The 26,221-nt window shown below is 45.7% G+C and overlaps 1 protein-coding gene across 5 annotated transcripts in view; it reads left to right on the top strand.

The window, feature by feature from the left end:
* The first annotated feature begins 1,693 nt into the window (after positions 1 to 1,693).
* Positions 1,694 to 26,221, top strand: part of LOC124041172 (girdin-like) — an 81,831-nt gene continuing 57,303 nt past the window's right edge. For 3 of the 5 annotated variants that reach the window (XM_046358435.1, XM_046358437.1, XM_046358436.1), the window contains exons 1-3: positions 1,695 to 2,517; positions 2,647 to 2,747; positions 11,929 to 12,037. In XM_046358435.1, the coding sequence (XP_046214391.1) occupies positions 2,455 to 2,517; positions 2,647 to 2,747; positions 11,929 to 12,037 (273 nt within the window). In that variant the 5' untranslated portion in view covers positions 1,695 to 2,454. Of the gene's footprint in view, positions 2,518 to 2,646; positions 2,748 to 11,928; positions 12,038 to 26,221 lie in introns of all 5 variants that reach the window. The other 2 variants (XM_046358434.1, XM_046358433.1) reach the window with 1 other exon arrangement.

The raw sequence follows: 26,221 nt of genomic DNA, 5'->3' as shown, positions 1-26,221 counted from the left end.
ATCGTTTAGGACCTTGAGCGTGGTTGAGGTGCACCCATGACCAGCTCTGAAACCAGATTGCATAGTGGAGAAGGTATGGTGGGATTCGAAAAGGTCGGTGATCTGTTTGTTATCTTGGCTTTCAAAGGTTTTAGAAAGGCAGGGCAGGATGGATATAGGTCTATAACAGTTTGTGTCTAGAGTGTCTACCCCTTTAAAGAGGGGGATGACCGCGGCAGCTTTCCAATCTTTGGGGATCTCAGACTATACGAAAGAGAGGTTGAACAGGCTAGTAATAGAGGTTGCAACAATTTTGGCTGATAATTTTAGAAAGAGAGGGTCCAGATTGTCTAGCCTGGCTGATTTGTAGGGATCCAGATTTTGCACTCTTTATTGAAGTCCAAGATCATCTCCTTTGTTTTGTTGACGTTGAGAGAGATGTTATTTTCCTGGCACCACCTCCTCCCTGTAGGCTGTCTTGTCATTCTTGGTAATCAGGCCTACTACTGTTGTGTCGTCTGTAAACTTGATGATTGAGTTGGAGTCATGGGTGAACAGGGAGTACAGCAGGGGGCTGAGCACGCATCCTTGTGGGGCCCCTCTGTTGAGGATCAGTGAATTGGAGGTGTTGTTTCCCACCTTCACCACCTGGGTGGCGGCCCATCAAGAAGTCCAGGACCCAGTTGCACAGGGCGGGATTCAGACCCAGGGCCCCGGGCTTAATGCTTGGAAGGAACTATGGTGTTGAAAGCTGACCTATAGTCAATGAACAGCATTCTTACATAGGTATTCCACTTGTGAAGATGGGATAGAGCAGTGCGATGGAGATTGCATCGTCTATGGATCTATTGGGGCGGTAAGCAAATTGAATTGTGTCTAGGGTGTCAGGTAAGGTAGAAGTGATATGATCCTTAACTAGCCTCTCAAAGCACTTCATGATGACAAAAGTGAGTGCTACGGCAGTAGTCATTTAGTTCAGTTATCTTTACTCTCTTGGGTACAGGAACAATGGTGGACATATTGAAGCAAGTGGGGACAGTAGACTGGGATAGGGAGAGATTGAATATGTTCATGAAGTTGCATATGGTGTGCTGCTGTGCTGTCCCTAGATTTTGTTTTTGAAGTTGCAGAGGGGATTCGCATGTAGTCTTACATGTTGCAGGTTATGTATGGGAACAAACCTTCGATTCATCCTCCTCATTGTGCACATTTTGTATGATATCCACAAGGTGTCACTGAAATGCCTTCAACCATTGTAAATTCAATGAATAATCAGTCACTGCTTGGCAGCTATTTCTTTTTACTTTCATTCCTTGTATGGACATTATTATTGGTCTTTATGTGTTAACACAAATTATTTTTCTAGTCTTGTTTGAGATCATTTATTATATGAGTACAACCCATAACCTACATAGGCTGCACACAATGCATAGGCTTAGTGACAGACTCACTTTACCTATAATCACTGACAAAGCTGACACATAAAATGTGAATCAACCTAACATAATACATTTGAGGTTATGCCCTGATAATCTAGTCTCTTTGTCTACATACAACATAGTGCATTTCATGTGGATGGGGAAATGTCCATGACAACGTCAAAGAACTAACTAGCTCATTGTTCTATCTGACAATGTGCTTGCGCCCTATTTTCTTGAGCGCATTTGATTTTTGGCGGAAGAAGACACGTCCTCTACGGGTGAACGAGGAGGCTGGAATGGAAACGGAGTCGAGGGGGGCGATACTTCGTCGAGAGCAGAGCTCCATCAGTAGACTCAAATCACCCAGTAGTAGGTTATACAGCCGTTATTCCCCTTTTCCAGCCAAGTGACTAAGTGATAGGAGAAGGAAATCTCTGGCATATATATAATTGGAACAATCGTTGGCTTTATGCGGGGAAAATGCAACCTTCAAGACTTAAAGGAACGTGATGGGAAGAGCATATATATATACACATTTTTTTTTTACAGAATATTCTAACTCGACGTCCATTGGAGGAAAGCAGTTAATGTTTATAGCTCTGTGCTTCGTCATCATTCAACGTTAGATTTTTGTTTCATGGACCATTTTCTATATTATTAGCCTACCAATACAGGTCTAATGTCTTAGTTTAGCACATGATTTAGCTGTAGATAGGTCAGCTGCCTTTACAGGCACAGACTAGATGGGATTCAATGGTTTAATGTTTTTTGATGGATTCCTTGTCCTTTAGTAAGTAAGTAGCAAGACAATCTAAGGTAGCTGCTGGTCCGAGAATTGTGGATTTATTACATTTTTCAGCAAAACCGGACGTCTATGGACATTTGTTCTTCATCGGCGAAATGAGTGTATGTTTAATTAAACCAAGCACATGAACGGCGTCTAAATTAAGGTCGTGTTCAGAGGGGTGAAAACCGACGTTGAGAATATTCCCCGACAAGGAGAAATACAATTTAATTAATATTCTCTGGAATTGTTGCTGTCCACCACAAGGAAATGGGAAGCGAGGTTTTTACGCCGTTGCTGGAGCAATTTCTGCTCACGCCTTTGGTCGCCTGGGTAAGGCACCCTAATGAACTATTCTCATGGAATTTGAGTCTCCTAATTAAGCTGGGTATCAAAAATAAATGCTAAGTTAAAAGTGATTTGGTTTTGCTGACATATTTGGCGTATTGTCCTATTTTTCAGGTTAAGGCGGCTGGGCATTCATCTGGAAACGATGGCACCAAACTATCGGAATACATTGAATTAGTGGATGGCATTTATTTAAACGAGATCATGCTTGAGATGTAAGTAGTAGCGTATTTGTCTTTTATGGGTACTCTCTTCACACGAATCAATTAATGAATGGCCACGCATGCTTCTCTGATCCATTGGTCAACGTTCGCCCTGCACTGTAGGTTACAGTCGACGCAAACACCCATGCACACATAAATGATTATTGATACCAATTCAGGACTTACATTCAAACAATGTTTTTATTAATTTCTTAGAATGACACATTTCATTAGTGAAATATGTCAACCAACGATGCAAGGATGGGGGTGTAAATCAGAATGAAATCAGTGTGAATTGTAGGTATTTTATGCAGTCAGTTCCACCACCTTGAGTTCTGTATCGATGGCTCGAGTCGGCATCAGTTTATCTTCCACTCGAGCGGTCAGTCACAAAAAATGTCAGAACGTGAAGTGTCATCTGCAGCCTCCTGGAAGACTCCCTGGCGCGTGCTCTTCTTGCCTGCTAGAATTGTACGGAGGGCGGCTATTCTGCCTCAATCACCCAGCCGAACCCTGGTGAAGATTCAAAATGAGGAATCCGTCAATCTCTGCCATGATCACAGACACGCGCGATAAATAAGAAGGCGGTCTCCACCCATGCTTTTGTCTGGGCTAGGTGTGCATGATACAGTGTGTCCATTTTGGCGTATTAATCCTGTACGTGTAGAATAACAATGACACCCCTAATCCAATTAACCAGTGCCTCTGACATTTATTATTGACATTATCGCCCTTTGACTTCAAAACCAGAAGGCAAACATCACATGAATTTCCTTTGTGTTATTGTAGAGCACTCTCTTCTTGCTCACTGTAAGCTTGTTACTTATCATGCATTCTATTAACAGGTCTAAACTCTACTGTGCCAATTATCTCACAGTTTTCAGGTAGGCCTTTTCTGGCCTCATGCTGCCTTGGCAACACTGTCCTAGGCTCTCTAGTCTTACTGGGTTGTCAATGACCTTGCAAACCCTACTTGGTTCTGTTTCAGCAAATTTGGTGCTGTATTCATTTCCATTACCCCAGTCGTCATACTAGTAGGACTAGTTTACAATTGCCAATATAACATGTCAAAGCCTCATATTTGGAATTGTTGATTCTCAGCTCAAGAACAGTTTTCATTTTTAATTGATTGTAGTTCAGCTGTGCTTGTTGGTCAGCAGGATGTTGGGGCAGGCCAGTCATCCTAGCTTTGTGTGTGTGTGTGTGTGTGTGTGTGTGTGTGTGTGTGTGTGTGTGTGTGTGTGTGTGTGTGTGTGTGTGTGTGTGTGTGTGTGTGTGTGTGTGTGTGTGTGTGTGTGTGTGTGTGTGTGTGTGTGTGTGTGTGTGTGTGTGTGTGTGTGTGTGTGTGTGTGTAGTACATTTTTGGGCAGCTGTTGGCACTAGTCTGCCCAGCAAGACTCACACAGAGGGCACGTTGTCAGAAGCTGTTGTGAATCAGGTCTTTGTCTCAGTTTATGACGGCTACATGTTTAGTTACAACAGTTTCATCTACATTGGCTCTTTTAAATGTCATCTTTTACTGGTAAACATTTACCTTTTAGCTGGATCATCTTATTTTAGTCCCGCATGTTCTGTGATTGATTTGATTGGCCCCTATCAAAATGCAGTGCCTCCAGTGGTCCATTTAGTTGTATAATATAATTGTTGTGAGGGTAGATGTAGTTAATATTAACCAGGTTACTGGTTGATTTGGTTCAGCTCATATAGCTTCATTCAGCCTGTTCAACAGGTCATAGCTACCAAATGTGATGATGTCTGCAATGATGCTGAATTCGGAACACATGCGGAGCAGGGAGCATTATTAACCGCCCAGAGGTTTGCCAAGCTAATGGCTTTGCCACACATGCCAACCCGCTCACTGCCTGTGTCTGTGTTGAAACTCCTGCAGAGTGCTGTTATTGTGGGCATAATGGTAGGCATACTTGATATTGACCTGCCTGTGATCAATATAGCCTCGTAAAGGGGGGCTCAGTCTTTCCCATGAGCAGCCATTATCGAGAGAAGATTAAAACTATCCATTTAAAAATGCACTTCTACAAGGCATACAGCAATCATCCTTCTATCACAGGGCTGTGAAGACTTTTAGCTGTGCACATCTTTCTAGTAGAGGATTCATCATGTACTGCATGAAATTAACATAAAACAAGTTGTAGAGCTTGTTGTCCAAATTCTGAGTTTGCCTGACTACCATTTGAAGCATCCCTTGTTGAATAATGAATGTGTGTGATTCATCACATACTGTACACAGATTGGGTCTCCAAATTATTTAAGCAGCTGTATGTATGTTATTTTGTAATAGCTCTCTCTGCAAGCTGTTGACAGGGAGGCAGGCAGACGTCAGTTGTCCAGGAAGCCCGGCTGGATAATCTAACGGCTAGTTGGAGGCACAGATGGCGTGGTGTCTCTGTTCTGCCCCTCAGTCACTACTGCCCAGCCAATTAGACCTCCCTTCAGCGACCTGTTTGGGTGAAGCACAGACTGGACAGAACTGTAATTTCCCTCTTCTCATCACAGTGGTAAAAAAAATAATCTGGTTGTACATGCATAATAAATTACAATGGTTTAGGTCAACATTTGGAATAAGGTGACTGGCTGCATGTTCATAGTGTCTGCAAAGGTTGACCTCAAGGTCAAATTGTGGCCAATTCCGAGCTAGAAGCATTGAAGATAGATTTATGTATCAAGGCCATACTACATCCCCCCCTCATTCTGGAAGTGATATTGTTAGTATTAATATCTCCCATTTCAGTGTTCATATGCAATCACCTCAAAGTCCATGAAGCTAAAATCAATGAGACTATTGAGCATGTGTGACATACACACGTGAATTCCACCTGAAGCCATGCAGCATTTGTAAGGAAACCACCCAACCTGTGTTCCTGAGCCCTTCTCTCAACACCTCCGTCAGGACAAAAGCACCGACCAAGCGCGGCCCACTCCCAACCCGACATGACCACTTAACACAGTTTAGAGGAATGACAACAGTTTCATTATCTTAATCCAGATAGGATTAAAATCTCCAGCAGCCCCCCAATTCACACCCCTACATGGATTCTTTCACCTGGAAAAACGGGTTATAAGATGCAACAGTGTCAGCACCACCACCTCTCTGCACACTGATGAACCAGACACAACACGCCTCTTGCACACTCTCCCCCTGTGTTTTCACTGAGCAGCACGCCTCCTGCTTTTGTTCTCTCCCCTGCTTCGGTAGAAGGGGTATAATTTGTATTCTTGCTGGATGGCTGGTGTGTATCTGCTGAATTCTCCACAGCTGGGTTCTTTATCCTTGGAGATCAAATGCTTCAGTCATAGGCTACTGACTGCCAGCCAGATAGGTAGACAGACAGAAGATGCTGCATCCTCCACCATTTAGCTTGGCAGTTATTTGCCACAGATCTCCCTCTCTTCCTAGACTACTTACCATCTATGTGCCTGAACCGAGACATATCACCCTATCTCTCTACCTATGGTTGGTGTGAACACAACAGAGCTGTTTGTTCTGTCTTTGAATGGTCACGTAAACAGGGGACATGTCTGATGTCACTAGACTATTGAGGATGTTGAGCTGTAAAAAGCCATGTGAGTCATACATGCAGGAAACAGCTGCTGTGATCTTGAAAGGCTTCGGCTTTAACCAGGCCATGCAGAGACTCACAGGAATAGGAAAGGCCCAATGGAAATGTACAGCAATGACACAAAGCTCCATAGAGAAAAAACTATCCATTAAAGCGCTTGAAAATAAGGCCGAGCTACAGTACCTACTGCCGCCGTTCCCTCTCCCTGGATTATATACCATGTATGTGCTCTCCTGTAGAGAGAGTATATTTCAGTAGATTGCCGTGATACCGGTGCTGTCTGTAAGGGGCTGAGAGCTGACAAAATAAATGCACACACAAGAACATGAAACGATGGCAAAGCACTACAGCAGCTCCATCTCTCTCACTCACTCACTCACTCACTCACTCACTCACTCACTCACTCACTCACTCACTCACTCACTCACTCACTCATACACACACACACACACACACACACACACACACACACACACACACACACACACACACACACACACACACACACACACACACACACACACACACACACACACACACACACACACACACACACACACAGTCATTCTGCTTCACTGTCTTCCTGCCTGCATAGTCTCTGGGAATTCCGCTAGTTAGCCGTCCAAGTGGCTGAGAAGTCATCACTCCTCCTCTCCTAGTGTGGTTTTGAACGAGGCTTATATATACACCTTAAACAGGGGTATTTTGAAATACAGACAGTATCATTTTCAATACTGTTGTTGGGGGTTAAATCAATGCTTATAACTAACTATAAGTTAAGTATAACTATAAGAAATCTAAGATGTGTGAAATAAATTATACCCAGCTCAGGGCTCCAGCTTTATTTGGTTTCCTAACTTGCTAGCTAAGTGGCTAGACGTCAAGATCAAGTTTATTGGATACAACAGAGACATGCAATCCCCGCCTGTGTCAAGATCCCTGCCCCCTAAATGGTATGTATTCTTTGTTGAAATAGCGCCCCTTGTGTGAACTTCCTGTAATATGGTATACCCCGGTATGGTACAGTAACGGTATGAAACTCTGGGTACCGCCCAACTCTAGTTTGGACTGAGAGGCTCACTGGGCAGCCGTTCCCTGCTCTACCCTCTGCCCCCACTGACTTTGATGCAGCGTGTCAGAAGTAGGTTACTCCCCAGCGCAGCGTACGTAGGATCCCCCGGGCGGTATTGTGCTCTGCATTGACTATTGACTTGTGCTTTGACTCTCCGTTTTTCAAAGCCTATTTAATCAGTGTGGTACAGTATTTAGATTTTGTCGACCTCACAAAGGCCCCTATTCAGGCGCCTGCAGCCAGTAACACTGGGGGGGATGTTGTCCATTGAGGGTGTGGGGGGGGAGGCCTCAGCCCCAAAAAATAAGCCGTGGCAGGATTGGGATTGTGTTTTCATGGCACATTGAATTGGCTGTGTGTTTCTGGCCCTGTGATGTATAGAGATGTGAGTTACTAAATTAGCATCCTCATTCCCCAGCTTCCTCTCTGTGCAACCAGAGCTCGGCCTGACAGGATTACAGCTCCCGCCATGCTATTTAATTAAGGGGTTAAGACGACCCCCCACAGGGTTCCTCTAGAGGGCTTTGAATGAGCGGCAGGGTCACGTGGCCAGTGCCATTCAGAGCACTGTTAAAGAGGACCCTGTCTTTCTGATTTGCAAGACTGAGGCGGCAGTGTGTGTGGGAGCACAGCTGATCAAAAGGCCTCAACTCATCCGCTGTATAGACAAGTCAGTTCTCAGGGATGGTGGCTTTCATTAAAAATCATTATTGTTGTCATTTTTTATTTAGCTGAGTTCATAGTTCAATGAAGCTCCCTGGTCTCATGAATTGGGCCTTTTATTTTTTTCTATGCCCTACCGATTATCCTTATCAACATGGGATTTTAGGAAGACGCCTGAAACTAGTTTATTACATTTTGCAGTTGCTTGGCAACGGGCCTCTTTTTTTCAATCATGGGTATTATGACGGAAACTCATTTAAAGACCGTTTTATCTCTTACTGAGTAGAGTGGTCATTCGTGGAATTATCTAGAACAGAGTTAATGGTGAGGGAAGAAATTGTGTCAAGGTTCATTTGAAATCAACCATATACACATGAGGTTGTGTTAGACATCAATGCAAAACGTTTGGATCGCAGATGCAGGCGTGTATTGACGTACATGCGCACACAAGCACACACGCATGTATACACACAACCCTGTTTACTATAGATTTAATAACCATGCCATTAATGGGTTAAATGGCCATGCGACTAATGAGATATTTTGTCATAAAGAATAATCGTGCCGTCCTCCAACATTGGGACATGCATAGTCTTTATCAGCAAAGCTTTAAGATCTCCAGACTAGACCAGTAGATCAGTGCAGCGCTGCATGGTCGCACCATCAGATGGGCTTCAGTGAGAAAGGTGGTCAGAGGAGAGTATCCAGAGACATCTGACCAGTGAAGGAGGCCTGCATGTCTGAATCTCTCAGCTCGAAAACCATGTTGGTCCAAAACCTTTGGTTGATGATCATCAAAGCGCAGGTCTGAACTGACAGGCAGTAAAGGAGAGAATCAGCAATTGGGTCAACTTTGATGGTTTGTTCGGTCATATGGTCTGTGAAGAAAGATGAGATTACAGTATATTCCTATACTTAAGTCTTGTTGGTGTTCAATCGTTCAATTCCACTTTATTGAATTTCAGGTACACCACATGTGGACACCTGCTCGTCGAACATCTCATTCCCAAATCATGGGCATTAATATGGAGTTGGTCACACCTTTGACACTATAACAGCCTCCACTCTTCTGGGAAGGCTTTCCAGTAGATGTTGGAACATTGCTGCGGGGGACTTGCTTCCATTCAGCCACACGAGCATTAGTGAGGTCGGGCACTGATGTTGGGCGAAGGGGCCTTCCCCAAACTGTTGCCACAAAGTTGGAAGCACAGATTCGTCTAGAATGTCATTGTATGCTGTAGCGTTAAGTAGGGTTGCACATTTTGGGGAATATTCAGAGGTGTAAACTTTCCGTCGGAATTAACGGGAATATATGTGAATTAACGGAAATGTGTGCAAACTCATATTAATACCATTTAAATGTTATGTTTTTTGCATTGGATATATTTACGATAACATATGGAGACAGAAACATAAACATTTTACCTTATCACAAGTAGACATAATTTAAAATGATTAAATCCTTCCAAAAGACATTTTTAAAGCTATTTATTACGTTGAACTTTAATTAGAGTTGACTCTTCACTGAACAACAAAAGAAAGGGAATGTTGAATGATCCCCAATGATCCATCGCATCTCCCAAAAATGTTTTCAACATACATCTGTAAAATTATAGTAAAATTATATTATAGAAACTAAAGCTTTGGTTGTTCTCCTCTCAGGCTTATAGGTCTTCTCCCTGGACCTCCTCGATGTCCACCTCTTGAACATCAGACTCTGCGGCCTCATCTTCACTGTCACTTTCCAACCTTGTTGAGGATGGCCCATTGTCAGGCTCAAAAAGCCTTTGATGGCCACCAATTCTTCAACCCTTGTATCGGTCAGCCTGTTGTGTGTTTTAGTGTGTGTGTTCCCAAACTAGGACCAGTTGCGCTCTGAGGCGGCTGATGTTGGTGGGATTTGGAGGATGATTGAGGCAACAGGGGAAAGAGCCTCAGATCCACAAAGTCTTCTTCCTCCAGGTGGCTGATGAGATATGTTGGCACGACTGCCATATTGCATCTCCATCCCAAAGCCCTTGCTTGGAAGTGTACTTCGCCAAACTGCCAAGAACCTTACCCTCATCCAGGCCAAGGTGGCGAGACATGGTAGTGATGACACCATAGGCCTTGTTGATCTCTGCACCAGACAGGATGCTCTTGCCAACATACTTGGGGCCCAACATGTACACTGCAGTGTGTATGGGCTTCAGGCAGAAGTCTTCATGCTTTTTGATGTATTTCAGAACTGCAGTTTCCTCTGCTTGGAGCAACAGTGAGGTGGGCAGGGCAGTATGGATTTCTTCTCTTACATCTGCAAGTAGAGTCTGAACATCAGACAGGATGGCATTGTCTCCCTCAATCCCTGCAATGGCTACTGCTATAGGTTTCAGGAGTTTCAGGCTGCTTACCACTCTCCCAAAATACATCATCCAGGAGAACCCTCTTGATGAAGCTGTCCATATCGGAAGAATGTAATATGGCCATTTCTTGGAGAGACTCCTTCCCCTCCAGGAGATTGTCAAACATGATGACAACACCACCCCAAAAGGTGTTGATGAGCAACTTCAATGTGGTGCTCTTATTCTTCTCACTTTGCTTGGTGAGGTAGATTGCTGCTATAACTTGATGACCCTTCACATACCTAACCATTTCCTTGGCTATCTTGTAGAGTATCCATTGTTTTCAGTGCCATAATGTCCTTAAGGAGCATATTTAATGCATGAGCAGCACAGCCAGTGGGTGTGATGTGAGGGTAGGACTCCTCCACTTTAGACCAAGCAGCCTTCATGTTCGCAGCATTTTCTCTAACCAGTGGAAATTCCTCCTGTGGTCCAAGGTCATTGATGACTGCCTTCAGCTAATCTGCAATGCAGAGACCGTTGTGTCTGTTGTCCCTTGTGTCTGTGCTCTTGTAGAATACTGGTTGAGGGGTGGAGATGATGTAGTTAATTATTCCTTGCCCACGAACATTCGACCACCCATCAGAGATGATACAAATGTCTCAAGTTTTGAGGGAGCATGCAATTGGCATGCTGACTGCAGAAATGTCCACCAGAGCTGTTGCCAGAGAATTTAATGTTAATTTCTCTATCATAAGCCGCCACCAACGTAATGTTAGAGAATTTGGCAGTGCTTCCAACCAGCTTCACAACTGCAGACCACGTGTATGGCGTTGTGTCGGCGAGCGGTTTGCTGATGTCAATGTTGTGAACAGAGTGCCTAATGGTGGCAGTGGGGTTATGTTATGGGCAGGCATAAGCTACAAGAAACAAAATTGCATTTTATCGATGGCAATTTGAATGCACAGAGATAGCGTGATGAGATCCTGAGGCCCATTGCCGTGCCATTCATCCGCGACCATCACCTCATATTTCAGTATGAAAATGCATGGCCAAATGTCGCAAGGATCTGTACACAATTCCTGGAAGCTGAAAATGTCCCAGTTGTTCTATGGCCTGAATACTCACTGGACATGTCACCCATTGGGCATGTTTGGGATGCTCTGGATGAACGTGTATAAAGGAGATGTGGCAAATGGTGGTCACACCAGATACTGACTGGTTTTCTGATCCACGCCCCTACCTTCCTTTTAAGGTATTTGTGACCAACAGATGCATATCTGTATTCCCAGTCATGTGAAATCGATAGATTAGAAACCTAATTTATTTATTCTAATTGACTGATTTCCTTATATGAATTTTTGAAATTGTTGCTTGTTGCATTTTCGATTTTTGTTCAGTATACTTGCAAAAAAAGGTTGGATGGCAACCTGATTACTGACTCACTTATCACGGTATTGCTAATGCAGCATTTGACTGAGTAACAGACAGCACAATTTACAGTTCCAAATGGATTTGTCTCATCTCTGCTGTTATTCTCATCTGTTTCTTCCCCATAGAAATCCTAAAGCCACTGTTCAAAGAACCAACAAGAAGGTGAACAATGACTCAACACTGCGCATACAAAACCTCTCCATCCTGATCCGACAGATCAAGTCCTATTACCAGGTGAGTGTACAGTGAACACTGAAGCTCTAATGGAAAAATTATAGAGTGCATCTGGTGCTGAGGTCTGGTTCATTGTGCTGAGCTGTTGAAACCATGTGTCTCCTAGATATTTGGGATCAATGACGTATTTGTTTCTGAGGTTTGTCAGCAAGACAAGTTTCAGTGGAGACTGCCTTGGACACACACACACACACACACACACACACACACACACACACACACACACACACACACACACACACACACACACACACACACACACACACACACACACACACACACACACACACACACACACACACACACACACACACACACACACACACACACACACACACACACACACACACACACACACACACACACACACACACACACACACACACACACACACACACACACACACACACACACACACTTACATTTAAACTACCCTATAAACACACACACACATTGGAAAATAAGTATAAACACACATATTTGAAGATGTCTGTGGTTGGTGTGATGTGGGACAGGGACCTCCATCCAGATGTCACAGAGGATTCTATAAATGGACGGGAGCTGCATGCAGACAGTCAAAGGTTTAGAGCTGAAACACTGATGTGGGTCTCACGCTTTCACTAATGAAGATCCGGGATGTATTTTGGCTTCAGTTTTGTGAAGGCTCCGAACAGTATTAAAACGGACACAAAATGAGGAGTTACTTCCCCACTATAGTAACTTTAAAAGCTGTCTGCCTGTAGTGTCTCTGTTTTGCTGCTCAGCTGGGGTTTTTACTGCATTAGATCATATCATGTTCTTGCATGTGAGAGTAATCTCAGAGCACAGTTAATCATTTCCATTCTGCTCAAATAATGAGAGACTTCCAATTAATCTGATGGACAAAGGGAAGGGGGGGGGCTTCCTGCTGACGATCTGGTATTTGCCATGATTGCAGAGGGGAGGCGCTTTGGTCTTGATATCCTACATGTTTTTTTTATTTAACCTTTTTACGCCAAGGAACTTCAAACTTTACACCTTCTCCACTGCTGTCTGGTCGATGTGGATAGGGGGGTGCTCCCTCTGCTGTTTCCTGAAGTCCACGATCATCTCCTTTGTTTTGTTGATGTTGAGTGAGAGGCAAGTCAGTTAAGAACAAATTCTTATTTACAGTGAAGGCCTACCCTTGCCAATCCCTAACCCGACGACGCTGGGCCAATTTTGCGAAGCCCTGTGGGTCTCCCAATCACAGCCGGTTGTGATACAGCCTGAAATTGAACCAGGGTCGGTAGTGATACCTCTAGCATGGAAAGCTTATCTAGCAGTCAGCACATCTGTCCAGCAGATTTTTGCCAACCTCGCAGTCAAGAGGGAACACACTTAGTACTTCACATAGAGGGCAACAAAGAATTTCAGCCATGATAATTTGGTGTTTCTGCTGAAGGCGTTGCTGCTGGAAGAGATAATTGGTCGTCTCAGTGTGTCTTGGCACTCTGAATGATGATCAGGTAGTACGAGATCCAGCATGCACAACATAAACTGCTGGAATGCTTGGAGTTGAAGGTGTGGGAGTTATCAAGCATCACAGTCTCAGTGAAGAGAGGATTTCCCACAACATTTACATTTTACATTTAAGTCATTTAGCAGACACTCTTATCCAGAGCGACTTACAAATTGGTGCATTCACCTTATGACATCCAGTGGAACAGTCACTTTACAATAGTGCATCTAAATCTTAAAGGGGGGGGGTGAGAGGGATTACTTATCCTATCCTAGGTATTCCTTAAAGAGGTGGGGTTTCAGGTGTCTCCGGAAGGTGGTGATTGACTCCGCTGTCCTGGCGTCGTGAGGGAGTTTGTTCCACCATTGGGGGGCCAGCGCAGCGAACAGTTTTGACTGGGCTGAGCGGGAGCTGTACTTCCTCAGTGGTAGGGAGGCGAGCAGGCCAGAGGTGGATGAACGCAGTGCCCTTGTTTGGGTGTAGGGCCTGATCAGAGCCTGGAGGTACTGAGGTGCCGTTCCCCTCACAGCTCCGTAGGCAAGCACCATGGTCTTGTAGCGGATGCGAGCTTCAACTGGAAGCCAGTGGAGAGAACGGAGGAGCGGGGTGACGTGAGAGAACTTGGGAAGGTTGAACACCAGACGGGCTGCGGCGTTCTGGATGAGTTGAAGGGGTTTAATGGCACAGGCAGGGAGCCCAGCCAACAGCGAGTTGCAGTAATCCAGACGGGAGATGACAAGTGCCTGGATTAGGACCTGCGGCGCTTCCTGTGTGAGGCAGGGTCGTACTCTGCGGATGTTGTAGAGCATGAACCTACAGGAACGGGCCACCGCCTTGATGTTGGTTGAGAACGACAGGGTGTTGTCCAGGATCACGCCAAGGTTCTTGGCGCTCTGGGAGGAGGACACAATGGAGTTGTCAACCGTGATGGCGAGATCATGGAACGGGCAGTCCTTCCCCGGGAGGAAGAGCAGCTCCGTCTTGCCGAGGTTCAGCTTGAGGTGGTGATCCGTCATCCACACTGATATGTCTGCCAGACATGCAGAGATGCGATTCGCCACCTGGTCGTCAGAAGGGGGAAAGGAGAAGATTAATTGTGTGTCGTCTGCATAGCAATGATAGGAGAGACCATGTGAGGTTATGACAGAGCCAAGTGACTTGGTGTATAGCGAGAATAGGAGAGGGCCAAGAACAGAGCCCTGGGGGACACCAGTGGTGAGAGCGCGTGGTGAGGAGACAGATTCTCGCCACGCCACCTGGTAGGAGCGGCCTGTCAGGTAGGACGCAATCCAAGCGTGGGCCGCGCCGGAAATGCCCAACTCGGAGAGGGTGGAGAGGAGGATCTGATGGTTCACAGTATCGAAGGCAGCCGATAGATCTAGAAGGATGAGAGCAGAGGAGAGAGAGTTAGCTTTAGCAGTGCGGAGCGCCTCCGTGATACAGAGGAGAGCAGTCTCAGTTGAATGACTAGTCTTGAAACCTGACTGATTTGGATCAAGAAGGTCATTCAGAGAGAGATAGCGGGAGAGCTGGCCAAGGATGGCACGTTCAAGAGTTTTGGAGAGAAAAGAAAGAAGGGATACTGGTCTGTAATTGTTGACATCGGAGGGATCGAGTGTAGGTTTTTTCAGAAGGGGTGCAACTCTCGCTCTCTTGAAGACGGAAGGGACGTAGCCAGCGGTCAGGGATGAGTTGATGAGCGAGGTGAGGTAAGGGAGAAGGTCTCCGGAAATGGTCTGGAGAAGAGAGGAGGGGATAGGGTCAAGCGGGCAGGTTGTTGGGCGGCCGGCCGTCACAAGACGCGAGATTTCATCTGGAGAGAGAGGGGAGAAAGAGGTCAGAGCACAGGGTAGGGCAGTGTGAGCAGAACCAGCGGTGTCGTTTGACTTAGCAAACGAGGATCGGATGTCGTCGACCTTCTTTTCAAAATGGTTGACGAAGTCATCTGCAGAGAGGGAGGAGGGGGAGGGGGAGGAGGATTCAGGAGGGAGGAGAAGGTGGCAAAGAGCTTCCTAGGGTTAGAGGCAGATGCTTGGAATTTAGCGTGGTAGAAAGTGGCTTTAGCAGCAGAGACAGAGGAGGAAAATGTAGAGAGGAGGGAGTGAAAGGATGCCAGGTCCGCAGGGAGGCGAGTTTTCCTCCATTTCCGCTCGGCGGCCCGGAGCCCTGTTCTGTGAGCTCGCAATGAGTCATCGAGCCACGGAGCGGGAGGGGAGGACCGAGCTGGCCTGGAGGATAGGGGACATAGAGAGTCAAAGGATGCAGAGAGGGAGGAGAGGAGGGTTGAGGAGGCAGAATCAGGAGATAGGTTGGAGAAGGTTTGAGCGGAGGGAAGAGATGATAGGATGGAAGAGGAGAGAGTAGCGGGGGAGAGAGAACGAAGGTTGGGACGGCGCGATACCATCCGAGTAGGGGCAGTGTGGGAGGTGTTGGATGAGAGCGAGAGGGAAAAGGATACAAGGTAGTGGTCGGAGACTTGGAGGGGAGTTGCAATGAGGTTAGTGGAAGAACAGCATCTAGTAAAGATGAGGTCGAGCGTATTGCCTGCCTTGTGAGTAGGGGGAAGGTGAGAGGGTGAGGTCAAAAGAGGAGAGGAGTGGAAAGAAGGAGGCAGAGAGGAAAGAGTCAAAGGTAGACGTGGGGAGGTTAAAGTCGCCCAGAACTGTGAGAGGTGAGCCGTCCTCAGGAAAGGAGCTTATCAAGGCATCAAGCTCATTGATGAACTCTCCGAGGGAACCTGGAGGGCGATAAATGATAAGGATGTTAAGCTTGAAAGTGCTGGTAACTGTGACAGCATGGAATTCAAAGGAGGCGATAGACAGATGGGTAAGGGGAGAAAGAGAGAATGACCACTTGGGAGAGATGAGGATCCCGGTGCCACCACCCCGCTGACCAGAAGCTCTCTGGGTGTGCGAGAACACGTGGGCGGACGAAGAGAGAGCAGTAGGAGTAGCAGTGTTGTCTGTGGTGATCCATGTTTCCGTCAGTGCCAAGAAGTCGAGGGACTGGAGGGAGGCATAGGCTGAGATGAACTCTGCCTTGTTGACCGCAGATTGGCAGTTCCAGAGGCTACCGGAGACCTGGAACTCCACGTGGGTCGTGCGCGCTGGGACCACCAGAGTAGGGTGGCCGCGGCCACGCGGTGTGGAGCGTTTGTATGGTCTGTGCAGAGAGGAGAGAACAGGGATAAACAGACACATAGTTGACAGGCTACAGAAGAGGCTACGCTAATGCAAAGGAGATTGGAATGACAAGTGGACTACACGTCTCGAATGTTCAGAAAGTTAAGCTACGTAGCAAGAATCTTATTGACTAAAATGATTAAAATGATACAGTACTGCTGAAGTAGGCTAGCTGGCAGTGGGTGCGTTGTTGACACTACACTAATCAAGTCGTTCCGTTGAGTGTAATAGTTTCTGCAGTGTTGCTATTCGGGGGCTAGCTGGCTAGCTAGCAGTGTTGTTTACGTTACGTTGCGTTAAAAGAACGACAATGGCTGGCTAGCTAACCTAGAAAATCGCTCTAGACTACACAATTATCTTTGATACAAAGACGGCTATGTAGCTAGCTATGTAGCTAGCTACGATCAAACAAATCAAACCGTTGTACTGTAATGAAATGAAGTGAAAATGTGATACTACCTGTGAATGCGACCGGGTTGTTGGGTTCTATTCAGAAGACGTTGGCTAGCGTTGGCTAGCTAGCAGAGTCTCCTACGTTAAGGACGACAAATAGCTGGCTAGCTAACCTCGGTAAATTAAGATAATCACTCTAAGACTACACACTCTAAACCTAAACAACACAATTATCTTGGATACGAAGATACGAAGACAGCAAAGACAGCTATGTAGCTAGCTAACACTACACTAATCAAGTCGTTCAGTTGAGTGTAATAGTTTTCCCAGTGCAGCTAATCAGTGGACGTTAGCTAGCTGGCTAGCTGGCTAGTGAAGACTACGTTAGGACGGCGAAATACGATAATTACGCAAATATCTTTGATACAAAGACGGCTATGTAGCTAGCTGAGAAGAAATTGCTAAGATTAGACAAATCAAACCGTTGTGCTATAATGAAATATAATGAAATGTAATGAAAAAGTTATACTACCCGCGGGAGCGAAGTGCCGATGCGACCACTCGCTCCAACCCGGAAGTTCCCACAACTTAAGTCTCTGTCATTGGTCTTTCTATAATCATCTGCAGCTCAGCAAGTCTCATAGCAGCAACTGAAATACAATCTAATTTTATTCATCACATGCTTCGTAAAGGACATGTGTGAACTAAGAGTGAAATGCTTACTACATAGTCTCATTCCAATAAGCCCAATGCTCATCATCAAATGTTATTGGTCACATGCACCGAACACAGCAGGTGTAGACTTTACACTGAAATGCTTACTTACGGGCTCATTTCCACCAGTCCAGAGTTAAAAGGTAAGACAAATATTTGCTAAATACCATATTGAAGAGTAGGATGATGGCCAAGGCTCTGGTCAAAGCTTGGTTAACAGTCCTACTTGGGTAGAAAGAATGTCCATTACCTTGGAACATCCAATATAAACATCCCTTGAACATCTCATTGAAACAGGGCCATTGTTTATCGACAGGTCATTAGCCTTGAGAAAGCCCTGCTAGGCCCTCTCAAAATGTTTTTAAAAATGATCTGTCACAGAGCCAAGAGCCTTAATAAGACCCTTAGTAGCCGCATGTAAGCTGGAAGCAGTAGCCTCAAGCACAACGAAACAATAAATGTGTTGTGCTTCTAGGGTGGGTGTCATCAGTCTTTTCCTGGCCCTCCCTGTCTTTGTGTTAACCTCATGATTCATTATTATATATATATTCAGCCTAGTGTCCATTAGAAGCCCCCACGGTTCCTCCTGCCCTTTTCTAGCAAGTCTCTCAATGGTCATTGAGAGGCTTTAGCTCCCACAATCAACTACCCAGTTAACTGGAAACGCCTTGGCATTTTCCCTTTGTGTGGCGTTGTTTTGTTGTTGGTGTAGACATGAGCAGAGCCTTGTCAGTTTGAGATCCACTTGATTACTACCTCATTCACTTTCATCAAGGGTTGAGATTGGGATGGATGGCTGGCCTTTGGTGTGGATGACAACAGGTCTTGACTAGTAGATCAGAGTGGGCCAGCTGTCAGCAAACACTGCTTGTCTTTTTCTGGTGTCACTTTTTTCGCTGATTAGGGAACACCAGTAGTCGCTCCGCTGAAACAAGAAAGGCTCAGTCTTACGATCTTGAATGATGTGTTTAGAAGCAGAGTGCAAAGACATTCGCTCAGATTAAAGGTCAATTGCCGGTCAACAGACCCCTTGACATCTTAGTGAGGCCTTGGCTTGAAGCCACCTTCAGCACATACTTCCTATTCCTAGGCTCTGGATTACCTACTATCCAGCCTTAAGTTGTTATCTCTGCCCTGGCTAAGGTTCACCCTGGTTCTTCAGTGCTGCTAGTTATCAACCTGAATGACTGGTGGGCCTGGTTGAATCTAAGCCAGGCGGGTGGATGTGTGGCCGATAGCCTATCGGTTAGAGCGGTGGGTGAGTAACCGAAAGGCCGCTAGATCAAATTCCAGAGCCGACAAGGTGAAAAATCCGTCTGTGCCCTTGAGCAAGGAACTTATCCCTAATTGCTCCAGGGTCGCTATTGATAATGGCAGACCCTGGCCGTAACCCGACTCTCCGAGGGTGTCTCAGGGGTGTTAGGATATGCAAATAATATTAGGACAAAATTAGCACCCACCGAATGATTTACATTTAGCAGACACACTTATCCAGAGTGACTTACAGTAGTGAGTGCATACATTTTCATAGATGTTTTATATATATTAACATACCAGGTCCCAATCATTCACCATCCACATCCTCTGCGACTGTTCAAAGTCTAGAAAAAGGCACTTGGTTATTGACACATTGAAAAATGGATTTGGTTTTCTTTGCTGTGTTGCCAGTTGTTCCTTTTCCTGCTTTTTCATTTATCCATGTGAATCTCACACGTTCCAGATGGACATGTTAGAAATTCTCTAGCTTCTATTTAACCTGAGTTAACCGCAGCATCTATAGTGAGCACATGGCAGCAGAGCGGATATGGTGGTGATGTACTAGTGTGTGTGTAGCTTGGTATTGCTTTGTCTGTCAAGATTCTGCAGTGTAGCTTCACTCTTTAATATCGGGGTAGGAGGAACATTATTGAGTTACTGATCATGCTGGCTCATCTCAAAGTCTTCCGGCGTCAGGCTATAGACCTCCACTCCTCTGGGATTACCCCCCCCCTCATATATTTTTTACAGTGTCAGCGCTCTCATGTATATACCATGTGTCCCAATGTTTCTGCTATTGCACTTATAGACTGTCTAGACACACTGCTGCTTAAATATGTGTAGGCGCTAGTCACTCGATGAAATAGAGAGGTAATAGCCGTTGGGGGTTCTGTTGTTGGCATGGAGAGGGTGTTACTACAGTACGATGCTGTATTGTGGTGGTGTTTTGTAGGAAGAAGCAATACTCATGAGTTGTTTCTGTCAGAAGGATTGATTGATTAGAACCAAGTTGCCAACACTTTCCTAGGTATGACTTTGTAGTATAATGCTAAGAGTGCATGAAATTTTCACTTTAAATTTGCATAACTTTTTATTTATAAAGTAGGCTATTCATTCTTTGTCATGTTCTTTCAGGATCTTCATCACTCAGCTGTACATCATACCTTCTTCAGCTAGGCTTTGGTCATTGGGATCAGGGCATGAGGTAATCATTGGTGGATGCATCGCTCACAGGTACTTCACAGTCCACTGAATTCCACTGTGAAACTGTGATCCTCAACAGTCCACTGAATTCCACTGTGAAGCTGTGATCCTCACCAGTCCACTGAATTCCACTGTGAAGCTGTGATCCTCAACAGTCCACTGAATTCCACTGTGAAGCTGTGATCCTCACCAGTCCACTGAATTCCACTGTGAAGCTGTGATCCTCACCAGTCCACTGAATTCCATTGTGAAGCTGTGATCCTCAACAGTCCACTGAATTCCACTGTGAAGCTGTGATCCTCAACAGTCCACTGAATTCCACTGTGAAGCTGTGATCCTCACCAGTCCACTGAATTCCACTGTGAAGCTGTGATCCTCAACAGTCCACTGAATTCCACTGTGAAGCTGTGATCCTAAACAGTCCAGTCCACTGAATTCACCACTGTGAATCCTCACCAGTTCACTGATCCTGAAGCTGTGACCAGTCCACTGAATTCCACTGTGAAGCTGTGATCCTCACCAGTTCACTGAATTCCACTGTGAAGCTGTGATCCTAAACAGTCCACTGAATTCCACTGTGAAGCTGTGATCCTCACCAGTTCACTGAATTCTACTGTGAAGCTGTGATCCTCAACAGTCCACTGAATTCCACTGTGAAGCTGTGATCCTCAACAGTCTACTGAATTCCACTGTGAAGCTGTGATCCTCACCAATCACTGAATTCCACTGTGAAGCTGCGATCCTCACTAGTTCACTGAATTCCACTGAAGCTGTGATCCTCACCAGTTCACTGAATTCCACTGTGAAGCTGTGATCCTCACCAGTTCACTGAATTCCACTGTGAAGCTGTGATCCTCAACAGTCCACTGAATTCCACTGTGAAGCTGTGATCCTCAACAGTCCACTGAATTCCACTGTGAAGCTGTGATCCTCAACAGTCCACTGAATTCCACTGAAGCTGTGATCCTCAACAGTCCACCGAATTCCACTGTGAAGCTGTGATCCTCACCAGTTCACTGAATTCCACTGTGAAGCTGTGATCCTCACCAGTCCACTGAATTCCACTGTGAAGCTGTGATCCTCAACAGTCCACTGAATTCTACTGTGAAGCTGTGATCCTCACCAGTTCACTGAATCACTGTCTGGTGATTCATCAAGTCTGTGATGGGCCAGAAGGCGATTTGGAGATCTAACCCGTTAACTCTATTTCACACTGGAATTAGTCATTTTACAAACATTCCAAGCTGCATTTTAAGCGATAATGTGGAGAGGATGTTGGGATTTATTGCATTTTTAGTTTCCTAGTAATAATACTTAGTCATTTTGGGTTTGCCAGTATTGTTGAGATTAGTTCTGTTAAGGCCTCTCTTCTAGGCTACTCAAGCCAAATGAATGTTAGAACACTTTAATTTGGTGGTCTCGGGTTGGCACGCATACAGTCCAGAGCTGTTTGGAGCTCTCGCCAGCCAAACATGTTCCATGTGTGTAGCATCACGTCAAGCTCAAAAATAGACATGACTTATAGGCCTACACTTTTCAGTATCGATATGAATTGATGAGTGGACCTGTGTTATGCCGCCCTTTAGCACTGCTTTGCTTTGGGGTGTGTTGTGAAGGCAGTCGCTCGTTTTGTTTTCACTGCGTTAAGGGGAACAGAGCTCCATTCACACACAGGGCCTGGTCCTCGGGGAACTGAGCCTCATGCATCATGTGACCCCACCCCATGCCCAGTTTAGAAGCCATTAAAGAGGGGATGGCACACTCATAGCCCAGATCCTCTTTGCTATCATCCAAACGTTAAATAATCATCCACATATGAGGCTTTAATGCTGCATGTGTCTACTCTGAGCCCCAGAGTAGTGGAACTTGTTTTAGAGGCTCAGGGAGACTGTTCCCCTCTCGGTTAAGGCTGGCAGACCTACACAAAGACTGTGGGCCAGAGGGCTGAGATGTCTAGAGCATAGCCTCAGGTGGATGTTGTTGTTTTTGTCTTGGACTTCATCATGGAAGGATTTAAAGGAATGTGTGTGTGATGTGTGTTGTTATGCGAAAGCTTCAAGCTCGAGGTTGTTTTTCTTTCTTTGAATCATCACCATCATCGGCAATCCACAACATTTATTTCATTTGGGAATCTCGTAATCCGTAAGGGATTTCTTCCATGGCCCTAACATCTGAAACATGAGTGAATCCAGTTTATTAGGGCATGTAGGCCTGCTTGTGGCTTGAGGCTAATCTCATGCAAAACCTAAATGTCCGGTTGATGTCAGAGCTGTGCCGATAGCTAGTAATCACGCATCATCCCCAACGGCCTCACGGTGTTGTCCTGGGTTGCCATAAAGATATGATTGAAGCTAGATTCAACTCTGCAGCCCCTGTATATATATATATATATACCAGTCTAGACAGTAGGAAAGTATAGACAATGTGATTTTTATGGCTTCGTAGAGTTGGATTTTACAGCTCATGGCATCATGTTCATCCATCTAAAAAGAGATGCTCTCAGTGACCTCACCGTGTTCAGAGAAATTATAATTCTATGATCTATCATCAGTACTGCCCCTGTCTTAATATAGCCTAATATATAGCCTAACAAACCACCCTCGTTGAGCACCACCAGATCTCTAGCAGGCCTGGAGTACTCTGTTAACACTCAAACTGGCAGGAGTACTCTCTGTTAACACTCAAACTGGCAGGAGTACTCTCTGTTAACACTCAAACTGGCAGGAGTACTCTCTGTTAACACTCAAACTGGCAGGAGTACTCTCTGTTAACACTCAAACTGGCAGGAGTACTCTCTGTTAACACTCAAACTGGCAGGAGTACTCTCTGTTAACACTCAAACTGGCAGGAGTACTCTCTGTTAACACTCAAACTGGCAGGAGTACTCTCTGTTAACACTCAAACTGGCAGGAGTACTCTCTGTTAACACTCAAACTGGCAGGAGTACTCTCTGTTAACACTCAAACTGGCAGGAGTACTCTCTGTTAACACTCAAACTGGCAGGAGTACTCTCTGTTAACACTCAAACTGGCAGGAGTACTCTCTGTTAACACTCAAACTGGCAGGAGTACTCTCTGTTAACACTCAAACTGGCAGGAGTACTCTCTGTTAACACTCAAACTGGCAGGAGTACTCTCTGTTAACACTCAAACTGGCAGGAGTACTCTCTGTTAACACTCAAACTGGCAGGAGTACTCTCTGTTAACACTCAAACTGGCAGGAGTACTCTCTGTTAACACTAACAGTACTCTCTGTTAACACTCAAACTGGCAGGAGTACTCTCTGTTAACACTCAAACTGGCAGGAGTACTCTCTGTTAACACTCAAACTGGCAGGAGTACTCTCTGTTAACACTCAAACTGGCAGGAGTACTCTCTGTTAACACTCAAACTGGCAGGAGTACTCTCTGTTAACACTCAAACTGGCAGGAGTACTCTCTGTTAACACTCAAACTGGCAGGAGTACTCTCTGTTAACACTCAAACTGGCAGGAGTACTCTCTGTTAACACTCAAACTGGCAGGAGTACTCTCTGTTAACACTCAAACTGGCAGGAGTACTCTCTGTTAACACTCAAACTGGCAGGAGTACTCTCTGTTAACACTCAAACTGGCAGGAGTACTCTCTGTTAACACTCAAACTGGCAGGAGTACTCTCTGTTAACACTCAAACTGGCAGGAGTACTCTCTGTTAACACTCAAACTGGCAGGAGTACTCTCTGTTAACACTCAAACTGGCAGGAGTACTCTCTGTTAACACTCAAACTGGCAGGACTCTGTTAACACTCAAACTGGCAGGAGTACTCTCTGTTAACACTCAAAACTGGCAAAGGAGTACTCTCTGTTAACACTCAAACTGGCAGGAGTACTCTCTGTTAACACTCAAACTGGCAGGAGTACTCTCTGTTAACACTCAAACTGGCAGGAGTACTCTCTGTTAACACTCAAACTGGCAGGAGTACTCTCTGTTAACACTCAAACTGGCAGGAGTACTCTCTGTTAACACTCAAACTGGCAGGAGTACTCTCTGTTAATACTCAAACTGGCAGGAGTACTCTCTGTTAACACTCAAACTGGCAGGAGTACTCTCTGTTAACACTCAAACTGGCAGGAGTACTCTCTGTTAACACTCAAACTGGCAGGAGTACTCTCTGTTAACACTCAAACTGGCAGGAGTACTCTCTGTTAACACTCAAACTGGCAGGAGTACTCTCTGTTAACACTCAAACTGGCAGGAGTACTAACACTCAAACTGGCAGGAGTACTCTCTGTTAACACTCAAACTCTGTTAACACTCAAACTGGCAGGAGTACTCTCTGTTAACACTCAAACTGGCAGGAGTACTATCTGTTAACACTCAAACTGGCAGGAGTGCCCCTACAGAGAGAGGCCTTTTTTTGACAGAGAGTAAGTGATCCATCCCCATAACCTGCTTTAGTACAGAAGTGTTTTAATTTAGCCAAGAATGACCCGAGTCCGGTACTCTAGAACCTTGAATGACACCACTATTTCTATCTAGTAAGTGTTCTCATAACATTATAGCCACTTCAGAGACTTAGACTTAGGTTGTCTTATTAAGCATGCATGGAAGAGCAGCACATTTCAAGCTTCATTTAGATTAAAGTAGAGAGAACAGAGCTTGATTTTGTAAGAGGGGCGGGGCACTGTTGGCACCTGCCAGAAGATGCCTGTCTCTGTGAGTGGTAGGGCAGGTTTCAGACCCTACGGGAGGGGAGTGTGGGCTGAGCTTGTGCCAGTGGAGGTACCTCCACCAGGCTAGGTCCTTGACAGTCTGACCCCTGGGGTCATTTGGTCAGCTGATGCTACTAGTGAATGAGACAGCAGGCATAATTACATGGATGCGTTGAATAGAGGTCTGTCATTTATCCAAATCGGCGCTAAATCTATGATCTCTTGGAAATTACAGTAACCTTGGGCCAGGATTGAATTGTTACCTACATTAGCAGATCTGATGTAACCAGGCACAGTAGAGACCATGTTTTATGTCACTATTCACACCGGGAGATTTTCTGAATTCTTTGCGCTGAACTCATTCAATTACATAATCATTTAAGTTGTGTACGCTTATCTCAACTCTGAATCAGACCTACAATACAGTCTAAAGGTTTTCATTATGCTCCTGCTTTTTTTGAAATCCTCAACATTAGGAGATCTTTTCTTGCATTAATTTAACACGATACAGATCTGTCACGCATGGTGTTAAGTGGTGTGAGACTATGGTGTGTAACTAACTAGCCGGTGCTCAGGTGAGAAACAGAAAGGCTGCTGTGGTGCAGCTTGTTTCCATTGTGTTGCTTTCTGGAGTTGCAGCCTCTCCCCCTCTTTTCCCGGCTCTCCCCCTCTTTCCCCGCTCTCCCCCTCTTTCCCGGCTCTCTCTCTTTCCCCGCTCTCCCCCTCTTTCCCCGCTCTCCCCCTCTTTCCCCGCTCTCCCCCTCTTTCCCGGCTCTCTCTCTCTTTCCCCGCTCTCCCCTCTTTCCCCGCTCTCCCCCTCTTTCCCCCTCTTCCCCTCTTTCCCGGCTCTCTCTCTCTTTTCCTGCTCTCCCCCTCTTTCCCGGCTCTCTCTCTCTTTCCCCGCTCTCCCCTCTTTCCCGGCTCTCTCTCTCTTTCCCCTCTTTCCCCGCTCTCCCCCTCTTTCCCCGCACTCCCCCTCTTTCCCGGCTCTCTCTCTCTTTTCCTGCTCTCCCCTCTTTTTCCCCACTTTCCCGGCTCTCTCTCTTTCCCCGCTCTCCCCCTCTTTCCCGGCTCTCTCTCTCTTTCCCCGCTCTCCCCCTCTTTCCCCGCTCTCCCCTCTTTCCCCGCTCTCCCCCTCTTTCCCCGCTCTCCCCTCTTTCCCCGCTCTCCCCCTCTTTCCCGCTCTCTCTCTCTCTTTCCCCGCTCTCCCCCTCTTTCCCGGCTCTCTCTCTCTTTCCCCACTCTCTCTCTTTCCCCGCTTTCCCC

This window comes from Oncorhynchus gorbuscha, linkage group LG08, assembly GCF_021184085.1.
Source record: "Oncorhynchus gorbuscha isolate QuinsamMale2020 ecotype Even-year linkage group LG08, OgorEven_v1.0, whole genome shotgun sequence".
Classification (NCBI taxonomy): Eukaryota; Metazoa; Chordata; class Actinopteri; order Salmoniformes; family Salmonidae; genus Oncorhynchus; species Oncorhynchus gorbuscha.
This window is presented reverse-complemented; position numbering and strand designations above follow the sequence as displayed.